The sequence below is a fragment of the Lithobates pipiens genome, unplaced genomic scaffold (genome assembly GCF_037356315.1).
Source record: "Lithobates pipiens isolate NorthernLeopardFrog02 unplaced genomic scaffold, aLitPip1_a1.2 Scaffold_28, whole genome shotgun sequence".
Classification (NCBI taxonomy): Eukaryota; Metazoa; Chordata; class Amphibia; order Anura; family Ranidae; genus Lithobates; species Lithobates pipiens.
Window position 1 is genome coordinate 7,138,514 of NW_027507789.1, and position 23,300 is coordinate 7,161,813.

The following is a 23,300-nucleotide window of genomic DNA, read 5'->3' on the forward strand; positions in this document are numbered from 1 at the left end:
TCTTATTCCTGCAGGTCGGAATAAAACCTGGCAAAGCATTTCACATCCCAAGTCCGTTTGGTAGGTAATGGCTTTTTTTCGTAGCTGCCTCCACAAGCTAACGGAAAAGACGTGTGATAATGACCTTAGCAGATACATTTGTCAGCCGCTGGAAAAGGAAGAAAACCATCTGTCATGGCTTAAAGGTTCCAAGAAAGATGGAATATTTAATTTTCATGCAGTCTGCAGGACTATATGAGCACCGTCATGTCTTTCTGGAAAGGGGGGATCCAATGAGGTCTGATGGACCTGTTCCGAGACAGGTCTTTGGCCGGACATAGACGGTTCAGATCTCGGCCAGGTCCTGCTGAGATTCGAACCATGTATGGGCATCTGAAAACTTGGGTATGACCAGCCTGCCAGATTTTACATATGATTATCGCTAGCACCAAAAATAAGACCTACCCCAAAAATAAGCCCCACTGTGATTTTTGGGGAGGGCTGCAATATAAGCCCTACCCCGAACATAAGCCCTAGCTTAAATTGGTTGTAAAATCCTAAAATGCACTTTATTGCAGTGTTATATTGTGTGATCTATGTTGGATTAATGCCTTCTGTGCGGAGCCATTCGCCACTCAGCATATCCCCCACTGATCTCCTTCTCTTCTCCCAGCTGTCAGCGGGGGATCTTGGCCTCCACCTCTGCAGTACTCGGAACGTGGAAGGAAGCTCCGGCGGGCCATGTAAGCACCGAGCGGCACTCAGCTGATCCCCACTGCTCTCTTCTTCGCCTCTTCTGCCAGCGGGGGATCTCAGACCCCCCTCCCTCTGCAATGCTTGGAGCATGCCCTGGACAGCACCAGAAAATTAAGGTCAGTGCGGGAAGAGAGGATCGGCAAGTCACGGCTCTGTAACAGGGTGTTTATCACAGTTACATTGTGTAATACGGTTTGCGATGTGTAATACGGTGCATTTCGGGATTTTTTACACCCACTTTTACTCAGTTCCATTGGCCTGACAAGCAGGGAGGGAGATGGGGAGAGTAGACAGCACATGTGAAGCCCTACCCCGAAAGTAAGCCCTACTGGGTCTTTTTTTGCCAAAATTAATATAAGACCCGGGCTTATTTTTGGTAAAACACGGTAGCAATAATTACTGTGTTCTTCTGGTGGGGACGGCTTCCCCGGGCCAACCCCCCCTCCTGGGAAAATACAATCGGTTAAGATATAGTGCAGGGGTAGGCAACCTTTTGAGCACAGTGTGTCGAAAAATAATTTCATAGAAATTGAGCGTGCCAATTTTATAACAAAAACAGTGGGACATAAACAGCTTGCCTACCAATGGGGGCCGCTCATGCATGGCCCCTCTAATCCATGCGCCCGCCCCCTAATCTACATGTAGGGCGCCGGATGCAAGGATTCCAATTTGGTTTTCTTTTAGAAGCACATGACTAGAGCCTGAGGCTCTAATTGGTTTAAAAAAGGATGGGCTCAGGGTGCAGAGCACTGCACCTGGAGCCCACCCAGTTGTGTGACATTAGCAAATTAATATTCGCTAATGTCTTCCAGTTTCTCCTCCTGGCCAATCAGGAAGACCCGATCGGCTGGGAGTCCTAAGACCCGATTGGCCGCAAGTCCTAAGTCCTGATTGGCCGGGAGGAGAACCGGCCGCCGGGACTTGAGAGGAGACACGGGGGGAGGCTGCCGAAGCCACGACCTGGATGGGGTAAGTACAGGGCTGGCAGGGGGCCTGGCGGGCGACCGATGCGGGGATCAAGCACTGGGGAGTAAAGCGGCGATCGATCGAGCGCAGGGCGAGGGGGGGTGGGTTGTCTGTTTGGCGCGGGGGGGGGGGCGTGAGCCCCCGCCAAGAAAATTGAGCACCAGCCGACACTGTTGCTTACTGTTGGCCCAAAGCAATCACATGGTACCTGGCTACCTGTACCATGTGATCACAGATCATAATTAAAAGCAAGCTGTTCAGGAATGGGAAACCTATTCATGACAACTACAGCTATTGCTTATATAGAGGTCATCACTTTATAAGGAATAGCAGGGTAAAAAAAAATATATATATATATCCACGATAACTTTTCCCCCCAGAGTAGCACAGTGTCACTATGGTGGCAATTAACTACTCTGAAGACATTCAAAAATGTTTAAAAAATAAAAATGTAAAAAAAGTTTTAAAAATTGTGAAAAAAATAATAATTTTATTTATTTTGTTCATTTTCAGAAAAATTGTGACCAAAAAATTACAACTTTAAGAAACACACCATGCCTCTTACCAAATACCTTGGACTGTCTACTTTCCATAAAGGTGTCATTTGGGGGGTATTTGTACTGTCCTGGCCTTTTAGGGCCTCAAGAAATGAGTACATCAGGACTGATCAATTTTCAAATACATATACCATAGTTTGTAGGCACTATAACCTTCACACAAACCAGTTAATATACACTTATTGGGATTTTTATTTTTTTTACCAAAGACATGTACAGAATACACATTGGCCTAAATTTATGAAGAAATTCGATTTTATTGGACATACACTATATTACCAAAAGTATTGGGACGCCTGCCCTTGTTTGCAAATGCTTGTTGACTTTTTGAAAAAACGCAACTTTTCCTTTCCGGTTTTTCTCTGTGCGTTCAGCCATGTCTGTTTATCCCCCAGCCCTGATAAAGACGGACTTCAAAGCCCCTGAAACGCGTCGTCTTGTCTGTATTTCTGGGATATAATCAAGGGTATGGTTGGAAGGCTGAAGACATTTATGAAGGACTTTTGCACTGAATTCATGATAATTTCATGGGACTTTGTTTATTGCATTTTGCACATACACTATATTCCCAAAAAGTATTGGGACGCCTGCCCTTACACGCACATGAAGTTTAATGGCATCCCAGTCTTAGTCCGTAGGGTTCAATATTGAGTTGGCCCACCCTTTGCAGCTATAACAGCTTCAACTCTTCTGGGAAGGCTGTCCACAAGGTTTAGGAATGCGTCTATGGGAATGTTTAACCATTCTTCCACAACGCATTTGTGAGGTCAGGCACTGATGTTGGACGAGAAGGCCTGGCTTGCAGTCTGCGCTCTAATTCATCCCAAAGGTGTTCTATCGGGTTGAGGTCAGGACTCCGTGCAGGCCAGTCAAGCTCCTCCACCCCAAACTCGCTCATCTACGTCTTTATAGACCTTTTATGCCTTTGTATAAGGGCTGATTTACTTCCTAGTACAGGTACCACCAGGCACTATGTAGTGTTTCCCATTAAGGAGTACTGTTGTTAGTTTGTTACCTTTATGGACGCACAGATTTACTTTAAAGGGAACAGCGCTCATCTGCCAATCCGTTAAAAAAATAAAAAAAATTAATTCCAGTGCAAAATGGCTCCTATGACCTCTCAATATGGTTTGACAACAAATGTAAGCTTTTAATCTCCCAAGAAATGTACCACATCCAAGCTAACAATGTTGAATTAAGTGTTCTCTACGGGGCAGATCGGCTATAATAAATCTCACTGTTGAGTCACAGAATTCCTGACATTCCTCAGCTTCCCATTCTGTGTCAAATGTCAGATGTCTTTCTGAGGTAACCTAGGCAGCCGGCATCTCAACGGCTGTGTTTGGATTGGGGAGTGCATTAGTTGCTCTGGACCACCCTGTGTCTGATAAACAAGATGCAGTGCTCCAAATTAACAGATTTACAACCATTCCACCAGCCTAACATTCCTCAAGCTGGTGGGTTTCACGCACGTAAACGAAAAGCGTAGCCCACATGTCCAGAGATACATGAACCAATGTTTCCGATATTATCCGCTCCCAAATACACACCTGTTGTGGCCATGTCCAGGAAGCGGACATGTTGTGAAGTATTTTGACATAGCTTTCAACTCTCCCTTATTTGGAACCAAATTTCTCTGTTCCCTCTTCCCTCCTCAGATGTCTCTCTTTTAGCTCTGATATAGAGATCTGTATATATAAATGTACTATTTAACTGCTTAAGGTTTTTATACGGCACTAAAGCTTTATTGTACCCAACTGTTACTTATTATAAACAACTGTTCCTTTTTAGAGCCACATTTTTCTGTCCTTCTCTCCTCAGTTGACTCCCTATTGCAACTCCCTTCTCTTAGGCTAGTGTTTCTCAACCTTTTTTCAGTCAAGGGACATTTTAAAATTATGGACAATCTCAAGGCACCCTCTAAAATTATGGACAATCTCAAGTCAGCCTCTAAAATTATGGACAATCTCATAGCACCCTCTAAAATTATGGACAATCTCAAGGCACCCTCTAAAATTATGGAAAATCTCAAGGCACCCTCTAAAATTATGGACAATCTCAAATCAGCCTCTAAAACTATGGACAATCTCAAGGCACCCTCTAAAATTATGGACAATCTCAAGGCACCCTCTAAAACTGTGGACAATCTCAAGGCACCCTCTAAAATTATGGACAATCTCAAGGCACCCTCTAAAATTATGGACAATCTCAAGTCAGCCTCTAAAATTATGAACAATCTCAAGGCACCCTCTAAAATTATGGACAATCTCAAATCAGCCTCTAAAATTATGGACAATCTCATAGCACCCTCTAAAATTATGGACAATCTCAAGGCACCCTTTAAAATTATGGAAAATCTCAAGGCACCCTCTAAAATTATGGACAATCTCAAATCAGCCTCTAAAATTATGGACAATCTCAAATCAGCCTCTAAAATTATGGACAATCTCAAGGCACCCTCTAAAATTATGGACAATCTCAAGGCACCCTCTCAAATTATGGACAATCTCAAGTCAGATTCTAAAATTATGGACAATCTCAAGGGACCCTCTCAAATTATGGACAATCTCAAGTCAGCCTCTAAAATTATGGACAATCTCAAGTCAGCCTATAATATTACGGACAATCTCAAGGCACCCTCTAAAATTATGGACAATCTCAAGGCACCCTCTAAAACTGTGGACAATCTCAAGGCACCCTTTAAAATTATGGACAATCTCAAGGCACCCTCTAAAATCATGGACAATCTCAAGGAACCCTCTAAAATTATGGACAATGTCAAGACACCCTCTAAAATTATAGACAATGTCAAGGCACCCTCTAAAATTATGGACAATCTCAAGGGACCCTCTAAAATTATGGACAATCTCAAGTCAGCCTCTAAAATTATGGACAATCTCAAGGCACCCTCTAAAATTATGGACAATCTCAAGGCACCCTCTAAAATTATGGAAAATCTCAAGGCACCCTCTAAAATTATGGAAAATCTCAAGGCACCATCTAAAATTATGGAAAATCTCAAGGCACCATCTAAAATTATGGACAATCTCAAGTCAGCCTCTAAAATTATGGACAATCTCAAGGCACCCTCTAAAATTATGGACAATCTCAAATCAGCCTCTAAAATTATGGACAATCTCAAGGCACCCTCTAAAATTATGGACAATCTCAAGGCACCCTCTAAAATTATGTAAAATCTCAAGGCACCCTCTAAAATTATGGAAAATCTCAAGGCACCCTCTAAAATTATGGACAATCTCAAGGCACCTTTTAAAATTATGGACAATCTCAAGGCACCCTCTAAAATTATGGACAATCTCAAGTCAGCCTCTAAAATTATGGACAATCTCAAGGCACCTTCTAAAACTATGGACAATCTCAATGCACCCTCTAAAATTATGGACAATCTCAAGGCACCTTCTAAAATTATGGACAATCTCAAGGCACCCTCTAAAATTATGGACAATCTCAAGGCACCTTCTAAAATTATGGACAATCTCAAGGCACCCACTAAAATTATGGACAATCTCAAATCGGCCTCTAAAATTATGGACAATCTCAAGGCACCCTCTAAAGTTATGGACAATCTCAAGGCACCCTCTAAAATTGTGGACAATCTCAAAGCACCCTATTCTAAAATGTAAAAAAACTATTCTAATATTTTTACATAATCCACACACGTAGGACATCCAACGTTGGGGGTGATTTATTCTTCCATATCCAATACACTTTTGCACACTGGTACTGAGCGGTATTCCAATGTTTCTCTTGTCCCTCAGATTTTCTCCATCACTCAGCTAATGTGACCCCCAACACTAACAGAGAGGAGCAGTGGAGGGTCATAGGTTGTTAAGACGCTGGTGGCTAGACGGTCGTAATGGTGCACAATAAAAACCTGTGGCTTTGTGTAACTAAAAGGCAGGCTTCATCCATCTGCTGGCTCGTATACAATTTTGGAGCAATTTTTAGGCATTTTGCCAAGGCACCCCTGAAGAAACTTCAAGGCACCCCACGGTGCATGGCATGGCAGTTTTAGGCCTACCTCTAAGCAGGCTATCCCCCTTTCAGTCTATCATGAATGCTGCTGCCAGACCCATCTACCTTACCAACCGCTCAGTGTCTGCCACCCCTCTCTGCCAATCCCTTCCACTGGCTTCTGATTGCCCAGCAAATTCAATTCAAAATACTAACAACAACATATAAAAAACATTCACAACTCTGCCCCCAGCTACATTATCAATCTTGTCTCCAAATATCCCCCACATTTTTCTCTCTGTTCCTCCTGCACTATAGCTCTCTTGTCTCCTCCTCGCAAGCTCGTCTTCAGGACTTCTCCAGATCCTCTCCTATCCTCTGGAACGCTCTACCTCAATCTACTCAGCTATCTCCTACTCTGGCCACCTTTATGTGATCCCTGTAAAACTCATCTCTTCAGAGTAGCCTATCCCACCTCCACCTACCAACTGAACTTTTAATTCTTCCATCAGCTCATCCCCTACAGGTATTACCTTTTGTACCACTTGCCCCACCCTATTAGATTGTAAGCTCTTATGAGCATGTATGAAAGTGCAGTCTATTTTCACCACTGCAGGTGGCGCTCAACCGCAGCAGCAGTGCAGGGGGAGAGGAAGTCAAGAGGAACATGGTTTCTTGGGTTACTGGGGGAGATATCGGGTTGGATGTTCCCACCCCATGTGACCCTGGTGGCCATCTTGGGTCAGGCAAAGTGTATTTAAGACCCTGGCCCAAAGTTTTGGCATGCATTTCACGCGTGGGCAGTGTAGGGACAGGTCATCCGTCTGACAGGAACCGTGATTAGCAGGAGGGAGAGGTTTCAGACAAGTAGAGAAAGGGTAGGGACACGCCATCCTTCTTGGGAATCTCCCCATTTGGGTACAGACCAGCCAGGCCACATTTCGCCCCTTAAGACAGACGCTGTTGGCAAATCTGAGACCTTGCTGTTATATTGTGTGAGTGTTCCCAGTCGGGTGCCTTACCACCATTTTGTTGTGAATTGTTGGATGCTGCATTAATACAAATTCTGTTATCTGCAGTCAGAGTGTTTGCTGGCGCCACCCCATACTGCACTTCCCCACAAGCAGGGCCCTCTTAAAGAGGAAGTAAACCCTGATGGGTTTACTTCCTCTTTGTCTCCCTGCAAAGGTAAAGCATAATGGACTACTATGCATCGCATAGTAGTCCATTATGTGTCACTTACCTGACACAGGAGCCAGCAAAGTCACCGCTGTCCCCTGTAGTTGCGAGCGTCCATCTTCTTGGTGGGTCTCGCTGCTCCGGCACTGTGATTCGCTGGAGCAGCGATGACGTCACTCCCGCACATGCGCATGGGAGCCGACACTCGCGGCATATCGCAGCGATCTGCGGCTTGCCCAGGGCGCCTGCGCGCCGCTGTCTACGGCGCATGCCACACAGTGGTGTAGTGGATAGTATTTTTACCTAGCAGTAAAGAGGGTTGCCGGTTCAAATCCCAACCATGACACTACTTGCCTGGAGTTTGCATGTTCTCCCTGTGCCTGCATGGGTTTCCTCCCACACTCCAAAGACATGCTTGTAGGTTAATTTGATCCTGTCTAAATTGTCCCTAGTATGTATGAAGGTATCAAGGAGCTTAAAGCGTGAGATCCTTGATACCTTGATGTAAGCTTAGAGTGTAAGGTCCTTGAGGGTAGGGACGTTGGATGTACTGTACAATGTATAGCGCTGTGTATATGTAAAAAGTTCAAACCATCAAAAGTGGAACTGTGTTTTAAATTTGGTGAAACTTCTTGTTGACTTCAGACTACTGAAAGCTCAATTCCATCTAAAGGAACATTCTGTGTTATTCACAAATTTCACAGGAAATCCATTTACTTTGCCAGGATTCAATCTGTAAAGCTGACATTAGTGTGAACTGGCTGGAAGAAGATGTACCAGTGTTTTAAATGTGCAAAACCGTGCAAGGACATGATCGAAACTCACAGATGTTGGTAATCTGTAAGGTAAGGTAAATTTCTACTAGACCACAAACTTAGAATTAGCCTGGTTTATAGGGTTGAGTGGGAGGATAACGGTTTCTATTATGGAGATGGTACAATTGTATCTTTTTCCGTTCTCTTCATGGACTCACTGGCAAGATAGGGTCTGTGTCAATCGATTTTGGGCTTTAGTTGATAGGCAAATGCTGTGTACTTTCATGTGCATTTTCCTTGCATTGAGTTTAGTTCCAAGTTCATTGACAAGTGCCGTTGACCTCCTTCTGATTGTCATTTGGCCCCACTCTGAGCTGCATAAACATGCTATAGGCTCCTTTCACACAGGCTTTCCTGTCAGTTTTTCAGGCGGACCTGATCGGATGCTCCATTCACTCCTATGGAGTGGTGGATGCCAGAGATGACATGTCCACTGGCACCCGCTGCTCTACAATCCGATTTTTGTCCGTGAAATCCAGACGGATGGAGACCCTTTTTTCCATCTGTCTGGTGAATTGGATTGGATAGGTTCGAATGAAAACGGACAGGCAGTACTCTGACAGGTCCATCTCTTCACAGTGAGTGGAGACGGGCCTGTCATCTGCCTGCTCAGAGGGGGTCAGCGGAACGATCCCCCGCTCAGCAAGCGGAGTCCACCGGGCAGACAAGTGAAAGGACCCTTAGGCCGCTTTTTTATTACCATTGAATGGTATGGGGAAAAAAGTAGTTCAGTCATTAACAAAAGTCAACTGACATAGACCTTTAAGGTACCCAGATGTACACATTTGAGACCAACTGTCACGTAATAATAGAGGCCTGAACTGATGAGAGGGCTTTCCCTTGCACCTCCTGTCCTGTTTGTCCCTGGGAATTGATGACAGGGGAGGACAGGACAAAGAGTGGCATGGGGGGCCTGCAGTAAGTCCTGACCAGCAGATCGTGCGATGATGTAAAACCTGAAGAACAGAAACTTGTGTCAGATGTCATCACGGGATTTGCAGAATTAGGAGGCAGGAACATGGTCAGACAGGCAGAGGTTGGCAACAGACAGGCACTGGAGGTACAGATTTATAATACGAAAGCGTAAACAGGAGCCAGGCCGAGGTGAGCATCATACGGGCAGAAGATGAGTCAAAGGGATGACTAAGGTACCAAGTCAAGAAGCAAGGCAGAGGTCAGGTACCTGAGGGATCAAGATCAGGCATAGCCAGAAGACAAATCAGGCAGGCTACAGGTGAGCAGCAGAGGAACAGATTCAGAAGACGAAAGCGTAAACAGGAGCCATGTTAAGGTCAGTATCAAACAGGCAGAAGATGAGCCAAAGGGATAAGCAAGATGCCGAGTTGAGAAGCAAGCCAGAGGTCAGGTACCTGAGGCATCAAGACCAGGTGTAGTCAGAAGACAAGCCAGATATATGACAGGAACAAGCAGGGTATATTTACGGGGCACAGGAGCTGACAACCACTCAAAAATGATCTTCCAGTGCTTTAAATAGGCCACTAGATGCCAAAGTCAGTTCAAACATGTCACCAGCAATGGACAAGAAGTCTCCCAGTTCTGGTGTTCACCCCTACCATCAACTCTCATGTTGCTTCGGTGAAAAGATATGGACAAGCAAAAAATGTGAATGGGTCATGTGACTCAAAGCTTTCGTTTGTGTATAAAAAATTTTTTAACTCAACCCTGTCTCCATGGAGTGTATATGTCTTTCTTTGTTTGCATTGGTTTTCCCCAGGTTCTCTGAGTCTCTTCCCACACCATCAATATACGCTGGTATTTTATTTGGCCATCACCCAACATTAGCCCTACTGTGTGTGTACATGTGTTTGTCTGTAGCAGGAGCATTCGATTGTAAACATCTTCAGGGCTAGGAACTAGGATCCGTTAACCGATGAAGAATAAAAAGCTGTCTAGATAGATAATTTCACATATCGGGTCCTCCATGATTCTGGCCTTCATACCACACAGATGGTCATGCACTGCAAAAGTGTTGATCCTCAAGATTAAATTTAGCAGAAACCCTCAGCAGTTTCTGTTTACAGACAGTTTTGTACAAACAAGATAGCCTCAACTGTAATGTGCTTTTATTGGTTCCCTGTGCCTTGATATTTTTTCTTTTTTGTGGTTTTATATTTTTCTGGAGGCAGAAAAAGCACAGTGGGAGCTCTTGTGTGTCCTGGAATTGCAGGGTTGAGGATGTGCTTTGATAACACCACACCCGGTGCCTGCTGCAGAGGCCGAGGTGTAACCACAGTACGCAACAACAGGTTCCTCAAGTCTTAACAGGAAGTTCTACGTCCCTGTTCTCAGCAAGAAGTTTAATAATAGTTAACACTGCAGACTCTCCAGGTTGGTGGGCTGTCTGCGGCGAGCAAGGACAAAACTCTGTTGTTCTTCAAGAATAATACAAATATTTTGGTGCAGATGTTTCTGCGTGTTCTTAGAAATGGTTGCATTAAGGGAAAGGAAGACCGGACTGAAGAACTTTACATTAAGGTCAAACAAATGTTTTATCATGCTGCTCTTTTTCTTTTCAATTTTATGCTGCAACCAGTTCTTCAGTTGCATTTGTTCATAAGTAAAAATGGCCTGCCTCAGTGAACACTTATCATCCACATTATTATGGCAATAAAACGGACAATCACAAAAGCGTGGAAGTCATTGACATAGACGGTTCAAATCTAGGCTGGTTCAGCAGGAACTAGTCAAGATTCAAACCATGTATGGGCAGGCTGAATGTGGGTACAACCAGTTTGATGCATTTTTCATGCAATCATTGCTAGCGGCTGGCATAGCCACTAGAAATAATCACTGTCTTCTCCCCACGGGGGCAGCTTCCCACGTTCCAATGACAGGCACTGATGAGGTGGCACTGATGGGGTGACGCTAATGAGGTGGCACTGGTGAGCACTGATGATGAGGCACTAATATACAGCACTGATGGGCATTGATAGGCGGCACTGATGGGCACTGATAGGCGACACTGATGGGCACTTATAGGTGACACTGATTGGCACTTATAGGCAGCACTGATGGGCACTGATAGGTGCCACTGATGGGCACTGATAGATGGCTCTGATAGGCAGCACTGATGAGGAGGCACTGGCCGGCATTACTGATGGGCACTGATTGGCACCTCTAATGTGTACCTCTAATGGGCACTGATTGACAACCCTGGTGGTTATGGCTGAGCATACCTGGTGGTCCTGGTTGGGTATCCTTGGTGGGCCTCCCTGGTGGGAACGAGTGGGCATCCTGGGGGGGTCTGCACTGATAATCATTGCAGACCCCCCCCCCCATTAGGAGTGTAGCTGATCAGCTCTCCTCTACTCACGTTTGTCAGTGCGAGTGGAGGAAAAGCCGATACGGCTCTTCCTGTTTATGCTGTGATTAGCTGTGATTGAACACAGCTGATCACATGGTAAAGAGCCTACATCAGAGACTCTTTACCGAGATCGGTGATGCAGTGTGTCAGTCACCACACCAACGAGCGCCGCAATGCGCTCCCCAGCAAGCGTGCAATTGTGACTTATCCTGCTGGACGTCATATGACATCCAGTCCGGATAACTTAACCACTTCCTGGCCGTCATTCTGCTATATGGAGGGCGGGAAGTGGTTAAGTGCTGTGGAATTTTGCAAGCCTTGGAGGCACCTAACCACCCCCTTGTATCCTCACCCTAGCTCCCTTTTTTAGTTCTGCCTAACTCTCCCCCTTCTCTCTAATGCCTAGTACACACGATCAGAACATCGGACTAAAAAAACTACCGCTTTCGAAGCGATCGTACAATAATCAGATCGTTAGTACACAGCTTTCGCGAGCCAATCATGTTTGTGGGAAATAATCCGAAGACCAAGACCTCGCATGCTCTGAAACAAAATAATACATTACAATACAACACAACACATTACATCACTTCCGAAGTTGTATTCTGTCGTATGAGAATTTTTTAACTTTAGCAACCTCTTCATTTTTGATGAGATTAGCATGCAAAAAAAAAAATGGGCGATCATTTATTCGAAATTCTTATTATATGTACAAGGCTTAATACTGTAGTCCAGTGGTCTCCCACCATTTGCTTGCCTTTATTGGCCCTTGGGGCACTATTCCTCCCAGTGACACCAACAATGAGGCACTGTTCCTCCCACTGATATCAATGATGGGACACTATTCCCTTTAACTGATATGAACAATAGGGCACTATTTTTCAAACTTACACCAAAGACGGGGTACTATTCCTCCCAATGATACCAACGATTGGGCACTATTCCTCACACTAACACCAACGATTGGGCACTATTCCTCACACTGTCACCAACGATGGGGCACTAATCATTCCAGTGACACTAAGGATTGGGCACTATTCTTCCCACTGACACCAATGATTGGGCACTGTTCCTTCCACAGATACCAACGATGGGACATTGTTGTCTGACGCCTGGTTATTTTATACAACAACAATTGGCTACAACAATCTGGCCCCCTTAAAGTCTGAAGGACAGTAAACTGGCAATTTGTTTTGAAAGTTTGGAGGCCCCTGGTCTAGTCTTTTTCTCTTCCCCTACAATCTCAACCCTCAGCTGCCCTCTCCGCCGCACAAGTGTTTTTTCTTTCCCCCCTTAAATAGTCGCACTAGACCTACCTTGGGCAGGCGCTAGTGAGCCCTATGTCAGTCATCTATTCATGGCCCTTTTTGTGACATTGCTTCAATGGCATCTTAGATAAAGGGGTTGGACAAAAACTAAAAAATCTCACCCCCGAAATGAGGAGACTTAACCATGGTCACTGGGCCCAGAACCCCGGCCCCAGTTTTTCTGAATGTTGGTCAGAAAACTAACCAACATTCGCTGGTGAAAAAGTGTTGACTTTTTCATTGGGAAAAACTAAAAAATCGAAACACTACATAATTTTGATTCCACTGTGTGATGAGACACCGAGCTAACAGGCGGCTAGCCTCACTTTCACCATTCTATGCGTGGGCTGCTAGTAATATGGGGGTCATGTCAAAGATTACTGGGTTTCAAAGAGGGCAAATTGTTAGTGCCCACTTAGCTGGTGCCTCTGTGACTGAAGTTGCCAATTTATTTAAGGTTATGACGGCATATACAGTTTCCGGGAAAACATTGTCTGATAAGCACGGTCAACATGGTCAACTGACCAAAAGTACATTGCTCAGGATTGTGGGCTGGATTGTTATATGAATAGTGCTATCAGATTCCCTTATCCACCATCCAAGTCTTATATTTGTCAATTCCCAGGATAATTCAGGCTGTCTTTAATGCCAAAGGCGGTCCAACACCATGTTAGGTAACGATTTTGTTCTTTTCCCATACTTATTTTCATAATTTTGTCCAACCCCTGTATATGGCGCTCAGTTTGTTGGTATGTACTGAGATCCTACTGCTTTAAGGACTGTCCCTCTAGCACTTGTTGATTGAGGTATCATTTGTACCATACTCTGGAGATAACCTATATCAAGGGTAGGCAACCTTAAAGAGGTGGAGATCTACCTGAACAACAACGGCACCAAATCCGCAAGACATATGTAGCGGCGGGCTCCTGAAGAGCCCACGCTATGCGTTTTTCAAAGTAAAACTTTACCCAAACTACAGTTTGGTTTGGGTCTATTTGCCTAAATTTGACTTCTGTGTCAGTCTGACTGGGCTGTGAGATGTTCAGCCTGGCCACAGGGGGCACTGTCTCTGGTGGCAGGCGTGGAACTCTGGTCTGGTCAGGTGCTTAATTTACTCTCTCTCAGAGCCAGGTCAGTGGGAGTGGCCCTCTCGCTGTGCCCTCTGAGAGAGGGTATTTAAGATGCGGATGTCACGGGGTTCGGGGTTTCCATCCAGTATGAAGTATTGATTACATGGTCCTGGTCCTTCTAACCAGCCCACAGGAAGGCTATGGCCTGGGGTTCTGTTACACCCGATTTTAATGCCTCGGGGCTGGCTAGCCCAAGGCATGGAAACTAAAGGAGGATTCTGAGGTGGGTGGGTGCCGTCTCTGGTTCGGGAGAGAACCATTGAACTTCGAGCATTCCAGGGGAGGACTCTTTAGAAGAATACCACGTACAGGTTGGTTTTCTTAACAAGAGCCTGGAAGGGATGAAGTAACTGAGAGAATCCGGTCTTGTGGATATCGCCAAGCAGGCTGAAAGATCCAGGTATCCTACAAGTGTTCTACAGCTTAGTTTCCCTATATGTTCTGCAAAAACATCAGTGATAGAGACTTTGTTTCTGAGTAAGCACCTTGTTGGCTGCTAGGCCTTGTGAGAGGGGGACTGTCCAACCCGAGTGTTCATCCAGCTGAGAATGGCTATTCTCTGGATGCAGTCAAAGTAAGCAAGTTCCTTAACGTTTATAGACTTTGACATTAAGAGTACCTGAACTTCCCTTCCAACCCTCTGATCCCAAGTTGAAAGACTGCTCAATGGTTTAAGTTGCAAATAAAATCCATTCAAGTGGATCTTTTGTCAGTCTCAAGTTACTGGGCCATCTACCACGGGACATCCCCTAGACGCGCAACAAGAAGAACTGAGGGTAACGGTAAGCCCAAAAATAATCAGTAGCTCCTTCGGGGGTTACTGCTACACATAATAGAAGTCTATGGCTAAGCACAGCAAACCCACAAGCAAGCTGCAGGTACCCCCTGTCATCATCATCTTCATCACACCTGGCACCCCACTGCAACCTTGCTAACACCCCACCCCCTGTCATCCTCATCCTCATCACACCTGGCACCCCACCGATACCTAGCCTACAGTATATTGTTGATGCTCCTGTTATCCCTTTTTGTACCGAGGGTTGAGCCTTTGTATAGGCGTTATTTATAGACACTTTATTATACTACGTATGTGTGATATCCTTCTGCTCTTTTCCAATAAAAAAAAATGGCCCGCCCATGCCCAAAGTCGCCACAGTTGAACTGCTTAAATCTCTTGGCAAGCAGAGGGGATGACGCCACACAAATTTAGCGTGTTTATTTAGCTTATTTCATTATTCTAGGGTCATTGTTCGAGTGATAATTCTACAACAATTACTCCTTTGCCTGTCTGAACCTATTACTTCATGTGAATGAAACCAGTTATTACCAAGTGAGTCAGCACGCACCTTCCATGCACCTGTGCTCACTGCCCCACCTCGTGCACTAATAATATCTACAGGATGTACAGGAGGACCTCACAGACTCCAAATAGACCGTGAATACTCACTCAGATGTTAATGCGTTCTGTCATGTTATTGTTGTCTTTATTGTACGAAAAAAAAAAAACACCTGCGTCATATGAAAAAAATAAAGCAGCTTCTAAGAATTATGACATCACAACAGGTAAAGTGGTCAAATAACCTTTCAGATAAAAATAAAAGATGCTTGTATTGGATTTCTGATCTGAATTTTGCTTGGCACTGATAGAGACTTTTTTTTTTTTTTTCGAAGATAGTATCCACACCATGCCAGTTTCTAATCCTGGTGCCATTTTGTCAGAATGACGGGTCCAGAGCCTGCACTTTAAGAAAAAAGTTAGGCATGAGAAGTGCACCTCTATTTTGGGGGTGCACACACACTACATTGTTGACGGTATGGGAACCGTGGATGCCGTATAATGACAATCTGAACCCGGACCGCTCTCTGCTTTCGACTTGATGAGTCTCATACAGCTTCCAGCTGCGGACATCTTCTTTCCCCACCCCCCCCCCCTCCTTCCTTCTCTTCTCTTTTTTCCACTGCTTCCTTTTTTATATTTGGGCCTCGTTTGGCCCTTTGCCTGCCGGTTTGCATGAGGTGCTTGGGCCTCCTTCTCCTCCAGGTTGTGGGTGGTACTAGTTACACATGAGGTGCAGACCCAGTAAAAGTTGGGCTGGTTCCTGAGCACTCGCACACTCTCATGATCTGGTTGTATCTACTTTATAAGCTGCTGCCATGGTATTGACTACCTTGTTTTGCATTGTCTTTGACATATTTGAGTGAGTGAATGACTTGTATAGCGCTACCTATACGAACTGAATCGCCTCAGAGCGCTTTTTTTGCCACCAGAGTCCATCTGCGGCTTTTTGCGTGGTCCTTTACCCTGTAAGGTCCTGACACGCAATTTGGCCTATTGGTCCACCTTTTCTTTTCTCCACTTCTTCATTTACACGTAGACTTTTCGTCTTGTTGTCTTCTTGCTCTGTATGAAAACTGCTGAAAACTTTAATAAACATTTTTTGTAAAAGGAAAAAAAAAGTTAGTATTGAGGCCTCGAATATCACTCAATGACACAATTCATTAAAAAGCAGCAGGATGTGGATTAAAGTATGCAGTAATTTACACTTTACGGTCGAAACCCCTCCAAAATATTGACTTCAGGTGTTGTCAGTGAACAGTATCCTGTAGGTTCAAAGTGTGCATGTATGCACAACGAACAAGCACATTATAGCAGACTCAGCTCTTTGCTTGCTCTCCGCCACCATTGACAGTTCAGGGCTGTCTCTTGCTGCTCTGTCTAATGGGCTCCTGTGTCTCTCCTTTGGCCACGGGGCAGCTACTGATGACTTAACTCTTGTGCATGCACTCAGGAGTTACATTGTCCCGCCAACCTCCATACCTCCCAACTTTTTGAGATGGGAATGAGGAACACCTATCAGCAAAAGTATGCAGGCATAGGACACACCCCTTGTCATGCCCCCTTAAAGGAGAATTATACAAAAAAACAAGATTGGTTAAACCCACAAGTGCTTTTTTTTACCATTACTATTCCATTATATTGGCTTTTGGAATTTACAAATGCAACAATTTAGAAATCAGTTGAAAGGTTTAGCACTGGAGAGAAAAAAAATAGATAAAAAGTGCATTTTATATACATCTATATAGATCAGACCAAAATGGGGGACAAATGAGGAGGAATGAGGGACAGGGAGACATTGCTCCAAATCAGGGACAGTCCCTCAAAATCAGGGACAGTTGGGAGCTATGAACCTGCTCTATACTCAGTATCTTACAAATGCCTCAAATGGTCTAAAAGTGCACACTGCACTGCGCATACACCACAGGCAGTGTATACACTTACAATTATTTAAGTTGGGCATAGATGGATGGAAACTTGGCCGCTTCAGCAGGGACCAGCTGAATTTCGATCCATGCATGGTTACTCCTGCTCGACAGAAGTTGATCTAACAATTGTTCAATTCCATTTTTGGGTGGGACTTTTCAGGCATTCTCCATATACATGTTTATACGTCTATTAAATGTATTTTATTACACATATAAAAAAAAAAGCACAATAAAAATCAAGGCAATAAACAAGGCCGCAATAGATATAAAGACATATTGGGTATAATTCTCTTTACTGCCAATGCGTTTTGAACAAACGTGGTGTTTTCCTCAGGGTCACGAGAATCTGCAAGAGATTTAAGAACTCACAATACATATGTAGCCAAGATCATTGCTGTGGTAAAAAGCTGACCGGCAAACCCCCAGATAAGCCCAAAGAGGGTGCCTCCCTCAGCAGAACCCAAGGCGCCAACTCTTCTATATAAACATTACTTAAGATAATGCATAATATGCTCAAAATGGTGATCATACCCCAGCTCCAAACAATAGCCAGATTACCAGAGGCCGGTGACTGATCAGGGAGCTAATTACCAGGAGCTCCTTCCAGAGAGAAGGTTTACGTTGAAGTTTTGAACATTGCCTTGATTCTTAATGTGCTTTTTTACTTTACTCCATATAAAAACAGCACAATAAAAATCAAGGCAATACACAAGGCCACAACAGAGATAACAACATATTGGGTATAATTCTCTTCACTCCCAATGCATTCTAAACAAACATGAAACATGAAGCACGACCACGCAATTGTAAGTTAAAGCGACGCAGTGCCGTATTGCAAAAAAATGGCCTGGTCAGGAAGGGGGTAAATCCTTCCAGGTGCTGAAGAGGTTAAAGTAAAGTTCCGCTTTAATGCTGTAGACATTTTAGACAATTGTGCACTTCCAAACTTGTGACAGCACTTGGGGAAGTTTATTTTCTGTTCCAGCATGAGTATGCCCAAAGCCAGCCATCCATAGACATTATTTTGATGAGTTTAATATGGAAGAGCTTGTGTCCTTCACAGAGCCATCACCTCAACCCTACTGAACATCTTTGGAAGGAATTAAAATGCCAATTACAAAGCCATGTCTGAGAAGACATGGCTTTGCAATTGGCATTTTAATTCCTTCCAAAGATGTTCAGTAGGGTTGTGGTGATGGCTCTGTGAAGGACACCAATTGGTGTCCAATTGGTGAGGTCAAGTATTGATGTTGTATAGATGAGAATCCATACAACATCAATACTTGACCTCACCAATTGGTACAAATTCCCACAGACACACTCCAAAACCTTGCTTTCCCAGAAAAGTGGAGGTTGTTTTAGTCGTAAAGGAGAAGCAACTCCTAAAAAATGGCCATGGTTCTGGAATGGGATGTCCAACAAGCTCATATAGGTGTGATGGACTGCCATGTAGAGTACCATTTACACTGCCCTGAGATCTCTCAGATAAATGTAAGAAGTGATATCCATCACTGTCACAGACAACATGCCCAGTAAAACCACAGTATGAATTCTTAGATATCCATAGGTACCCGGGACGCCCAATCTAGATTGCCTTCTCTGGCTTTTACAGAAGGCAGCCCATTCTCTGCCAAGCTGGCTGTTTTCCATCGGTTGTTAAACTGAGATGTAAAAAATCTCAGGCCGAGAAAGAAACTTTAATACAGGTCAAGAAAAATAAACACATTAAAAAAAAAAGCGCTGATGCTGTTCCATATGATTCAACACTTTTGCAGCTGAGCTCAACACCGCTTTCTCGCACGTTTGTGAATTCATCTGCAGCATAAATCAGTAGACTCTCGTCTGCAAAAAAGAACTTACAGAGAAGGCCAGATGGAATCATTGCACAATGTTTTTTTGGGGAAAGGCTGACATGTCTATTCCAGGAAAACAATTTACGGTCTAGTTTACGTTGCATCTGTGATTTAAACCAATCGGGCACTCTGGTCTGCTGAATTGTTTAAAAAAGTTTTTGGTGAATGCATCAACAGTTGAGGGTCTCTTTGTCTAATTGGATAATCAGTGGTGAGAGACGAAGGTCAGTAGTGAAAGAAGGGTTGGTTGTCTGATTGATCTTCAAATTAGAGCTGAAGATTTAAAAATGTTAAGCAATCGCTAGCCCAAATAGCAAATTAAAATTGGCTGTGTATTGTAGCCCTAAAGCCTTTAATGTTGGCAAGCTGAACTCCTACTTATAACGATTCAGTAATGCAACTTCATTTTCTTATTCTTTCTCAAATTAAAGCAGACCTTCCGCTTAAGTGGCAGGGTCTGCTTATTCAAGGTGCCCCTCTTTTCCCTCCTTAAAATTTTCAGTAAAAGTGTGTTTTCCCAACTTTTGCAATACAGGGGGCAACCTCAACCTCCTGTCAACAAGGTCTCCAGGAGTGCTGAGCAGCCCAAATCTTCCTAAGTAGCCCAAAAAATGATTCAGTACATTGCAGGATTGTTTTATAGTGAAATCAGGGCTACTCAGCATTCTCTGAGATCTTGCTAGAAGGAAGATGACGTCACCTCTTGCCAACAAGGTCCCCGGGAATGCTGAGTAGCTCAAATCTTGCTAAGTAGCCCAAACAAAGCTTCAGCACATCGTAGGATTGTCTTCCAGTGAATTCTGGGCTACTCAACATTCTCTAAGATCTGACCAGAAGGAGGATGAGGCCACCCCTTGCCAACAAGGTCCCTGGGAATTCTGAGCAGCCCAAATCTTGCAGAGTAGCTCAAAAACTCTTCAGCACATTGCAGGATTGTCTTCTAGTGAAATCTGGGCTACTCAAAATTCCCTGAGTTCTTGTCAGAAGGAGGATGACGCCACCCCTTGCCAACAAGGTCCCCAGGAATGCTGAGTAGCCCAAATCTTGCTGAGTAGACCAAAAAAACGCTTCAGCACATTGCATGATTGTCTTCTAGTGAAATCTTTGCTACTTAACATTCTGAGAGATCTGGCCAGAAGGAGGATGATGTCACCTCTTGCCAACAGGGTCCCCGTTAGCCTAAATCTCACTAAGTAGGCCAAAAAATGCTTCTGAACATTGCAGGATTGTCTTCTAGTGATTTGGGCTACTCAGCATTCTCTCAGATCAGACCAGAAGGAGGATGACATCATCTCTTGCCATAAAGTTCCCAGCAATGCTGCATAGCCCAAATCTTGCTGAGTAGCCCCTAAAAAAACCAACAACACCCCTACGGCTCGGAAACAGCACCCCGCCCCCCCCCCCTCGGCTGTGGTGTCCTTTCCTGCTCTCCTGGAGTGCAGGCAGCAGCCCCGATGTCCGCTCCTCTAGCTTCCTCCGCCGTGTCTCCTCTTCCGCCAAAGCACTAGGCATCCAATAGGATTGCCTGATGCTTTGGCCAATCGGGAAACAGATCTCACAGACCTGCCTCCTGATTGGCGGAGGGTAACTTGTGTTAGTGTGATAATAATGAAAATTAGTTTGCTATGGTCACACAACTGGGTGGCCTCTGAGTGCAGTGCTCTGCGCTTCAAGGCCACCCTTTTGTAAAGCCTATTAGAGCCCCCCACATTGGAATCCATGGTCCAGCGCCACTTATATGTAGATCAGGGGGCCGGACGCAGGGATAGGGGAGGCGGCGCCTGTTCGCCCTCTATGGACGGACTGCCACTGCCATGGATGTCAAATTATGTTATGAGCAGCGGCTGTGTCCCAATAGATATGAATGGAATTGCCCTGCACGGCAGCCCTCACATAGATGTACTGTATGCTTACATACACCCATGTATAGAAAGCCTTACATTGTGCATACAGCTACACTTCTATAGGAGGAGACTTGAAAAAATATTTTGGGTGACCTGTTGTTATGACAGTTCACTCCCATCTGGCAATATCCCAGCTACACAAGAAGCAGGAGAAAATACATATCTTACAAATGATTAGAACTGGCAGCATATGGAGCAGCGTCAGCGGTATGCCTTGAAATAATTATTATTTGGGTTTCATCTGGAACTTTGCCTTCCTCTCCTCCTTCAAAATATGCAGACAGCCACAAATATCTGCTGAAGCCTCTTACATCTTACTTTTAAGTGGTAGTAAACTCTTGTTTTATCATACTTACCTACAGGTAAGCTTATGGCTTAACTTTAGGTAAAAGGAACATCTCCGAAACATGCAACGTTTGGGATATATTCTAGGGAGTAGCGGCCAGTGACGTCACTGACGTATGTCCTCTGAAGGAACAGCGTAGGGTATGCTTGTGCACGCGGGAGTGAGGTAATTGCGGCTCGGCCAGTCAGACAGCTTGGAAGGAAGAGCGGGTGAAGATGGAAGCCTCTGCAGCAGTGACAGCGCGTCACTGGAGGGCTCCTTTTTATGGCAAGTCTTCCATATTGGGCTAGTATGCGGTGCGAAAAACAAAACAAATGATGGCACAATCATATGCGCCATTTACAGTTTTCTACAGAACGTTTGGCTTTAGACTCGTTATGGCCTACTTTAGGCATGAGTCCTACCATGTTTTGAAGTGTATCTCCTTTCATTTAGATTTTAAGAGATGAAAAGCAGATGGGGTGTTTTGGAACAGTTTAACGAACTCTAGTAGTATAATGGTGTAGTGGTACTGCCTTACTAAAACTCACTAACAATTTACTAACTGCTAAAACCAACAGCCAATACTCCATACTCCTACTACTTGACCTCTCTGCGGCCTTTGATACTGTTGACCACCCTCTGCTTCTCAATAAAATTCAATCCCTTGGCCTCCGAGATTCTGCTCTATCCTGGTTCTCTGCCTATCACAGTGCTCCTTCAGTGTCACCGACAAATCTGTCTCCTCCTCCCATTGCCCCTTTCTATGGGAGTCCCCCAAAGCTCTGTACTTGGACCCCTTCTCTCCTCTATCTACACCTCCTCCCTTGGTCACTTGATGACCGCCCATGGCTTCCAATACCACTTATACGCTGATGACACCCAAATCTGTCTACTCGTCACCTCACTCCTTCAGTCTCCTCTCGCATGATGAGCTATTAATATTCCCCCCCCCCCGCCCGTGCCCCCCTCCATGACTTTTCCATCAAAGTCAACAATGCAACCATCAGTCCCTCCCATCACGCCAAGGTATTCGGTGTAATCCTAGACTCTGACTTGTCATATCAGCCCCAAGTCCAATCGTTGTCAAAAGTTTGTAGAATTCACCTCTGTGACATCTCTAAAATTCACCCCTTTTTAACAAATGAAACCACCATGCTCTTCATTCACTCCCTTGTTATCTCTCGCCTTGACTATTGCAACTCCCTTCTCATTGGCCTGCCTCTCCATAGGCTCCTCCCATCTTCAGTCTCTTATGAGTGCTGCTACCAGACTTATACACCTTACCAACCGCTCAGTGTCTGCCAACCCTCTCCTCCAATCCCTACACTGGCTCCCAATTAACCAGTGAATTATATTCAAAATACCAACCACTAGGGATGAGCCGAACATCCCCGGTTCGGTTCGCACCAGAACCTTCGAACGGACCAAAAATTCGTACGAATTTTAGAACCATATTAAAGTCTATGGGACTCGAACGTTCAAAAGCAAAAGTGCTAATTTTAAAGGCTAATATGCAAGATATGCAACAGACAACACCAGCAATAAGGGGTATCTTCGGGTGTATACTGTGCTGGAGGCACACAACACCCACTTTAACTCCCGCAGATGCCTGTATTAGAGAACCCCCGCAATAAAGGGTAGATACAGATGTATACTGAAATGGAAAACTGCGCCAACCCTATACTAAAATAAATAACAAAAAATAGTGACAAAATATATAAGTAATTATCATTAAATGATTATAACGATAAAAAAACACCTTAAGTGCATTAAAAACATAGCAATACATAAAGTAAAAATATCATAAACAAAAGTCCAATCATGGAAAGTTCATAAGTGAGTCCGGATAAACGTTTGTGACACCACAGTGATTCAACACGATCCAAAAAGCGCATAAAGTGCCCGTCACCGTATATTCAATGCGCTTACCAGAAAGTAAACAAATTAGGGCGTTTGTATATA

General features: G+C 44.4%; 1 protein-coding gene across 1 annotated transcript; it reads left to right on the plus strand.

The window, feature by feature from the left end:
- Positions 1–249: 249 nt before the first annotated feature.
- LOC143935041 (uncharacterized) lies at positions 250–9,833 on the plus strand. Its single transcript, XM_077458627.1, has 2 exons — positions 250–851; positions 2,215–9,833. Exon 2 carries the CDS (start codon positions 4,157–4,159, stop codon positions 5,450–5,452), a length of 1,296 nt encoding a protein of 431 aa, XP_077314753.1. The 5' UTR covers positions 250–851; positions 2,215–4,156; the 3' UTR covers positions 5,453–9,833.
- The last annotated feature ends 13,467 nt before the right edge of the window (positions 9,834–23,300 follow it).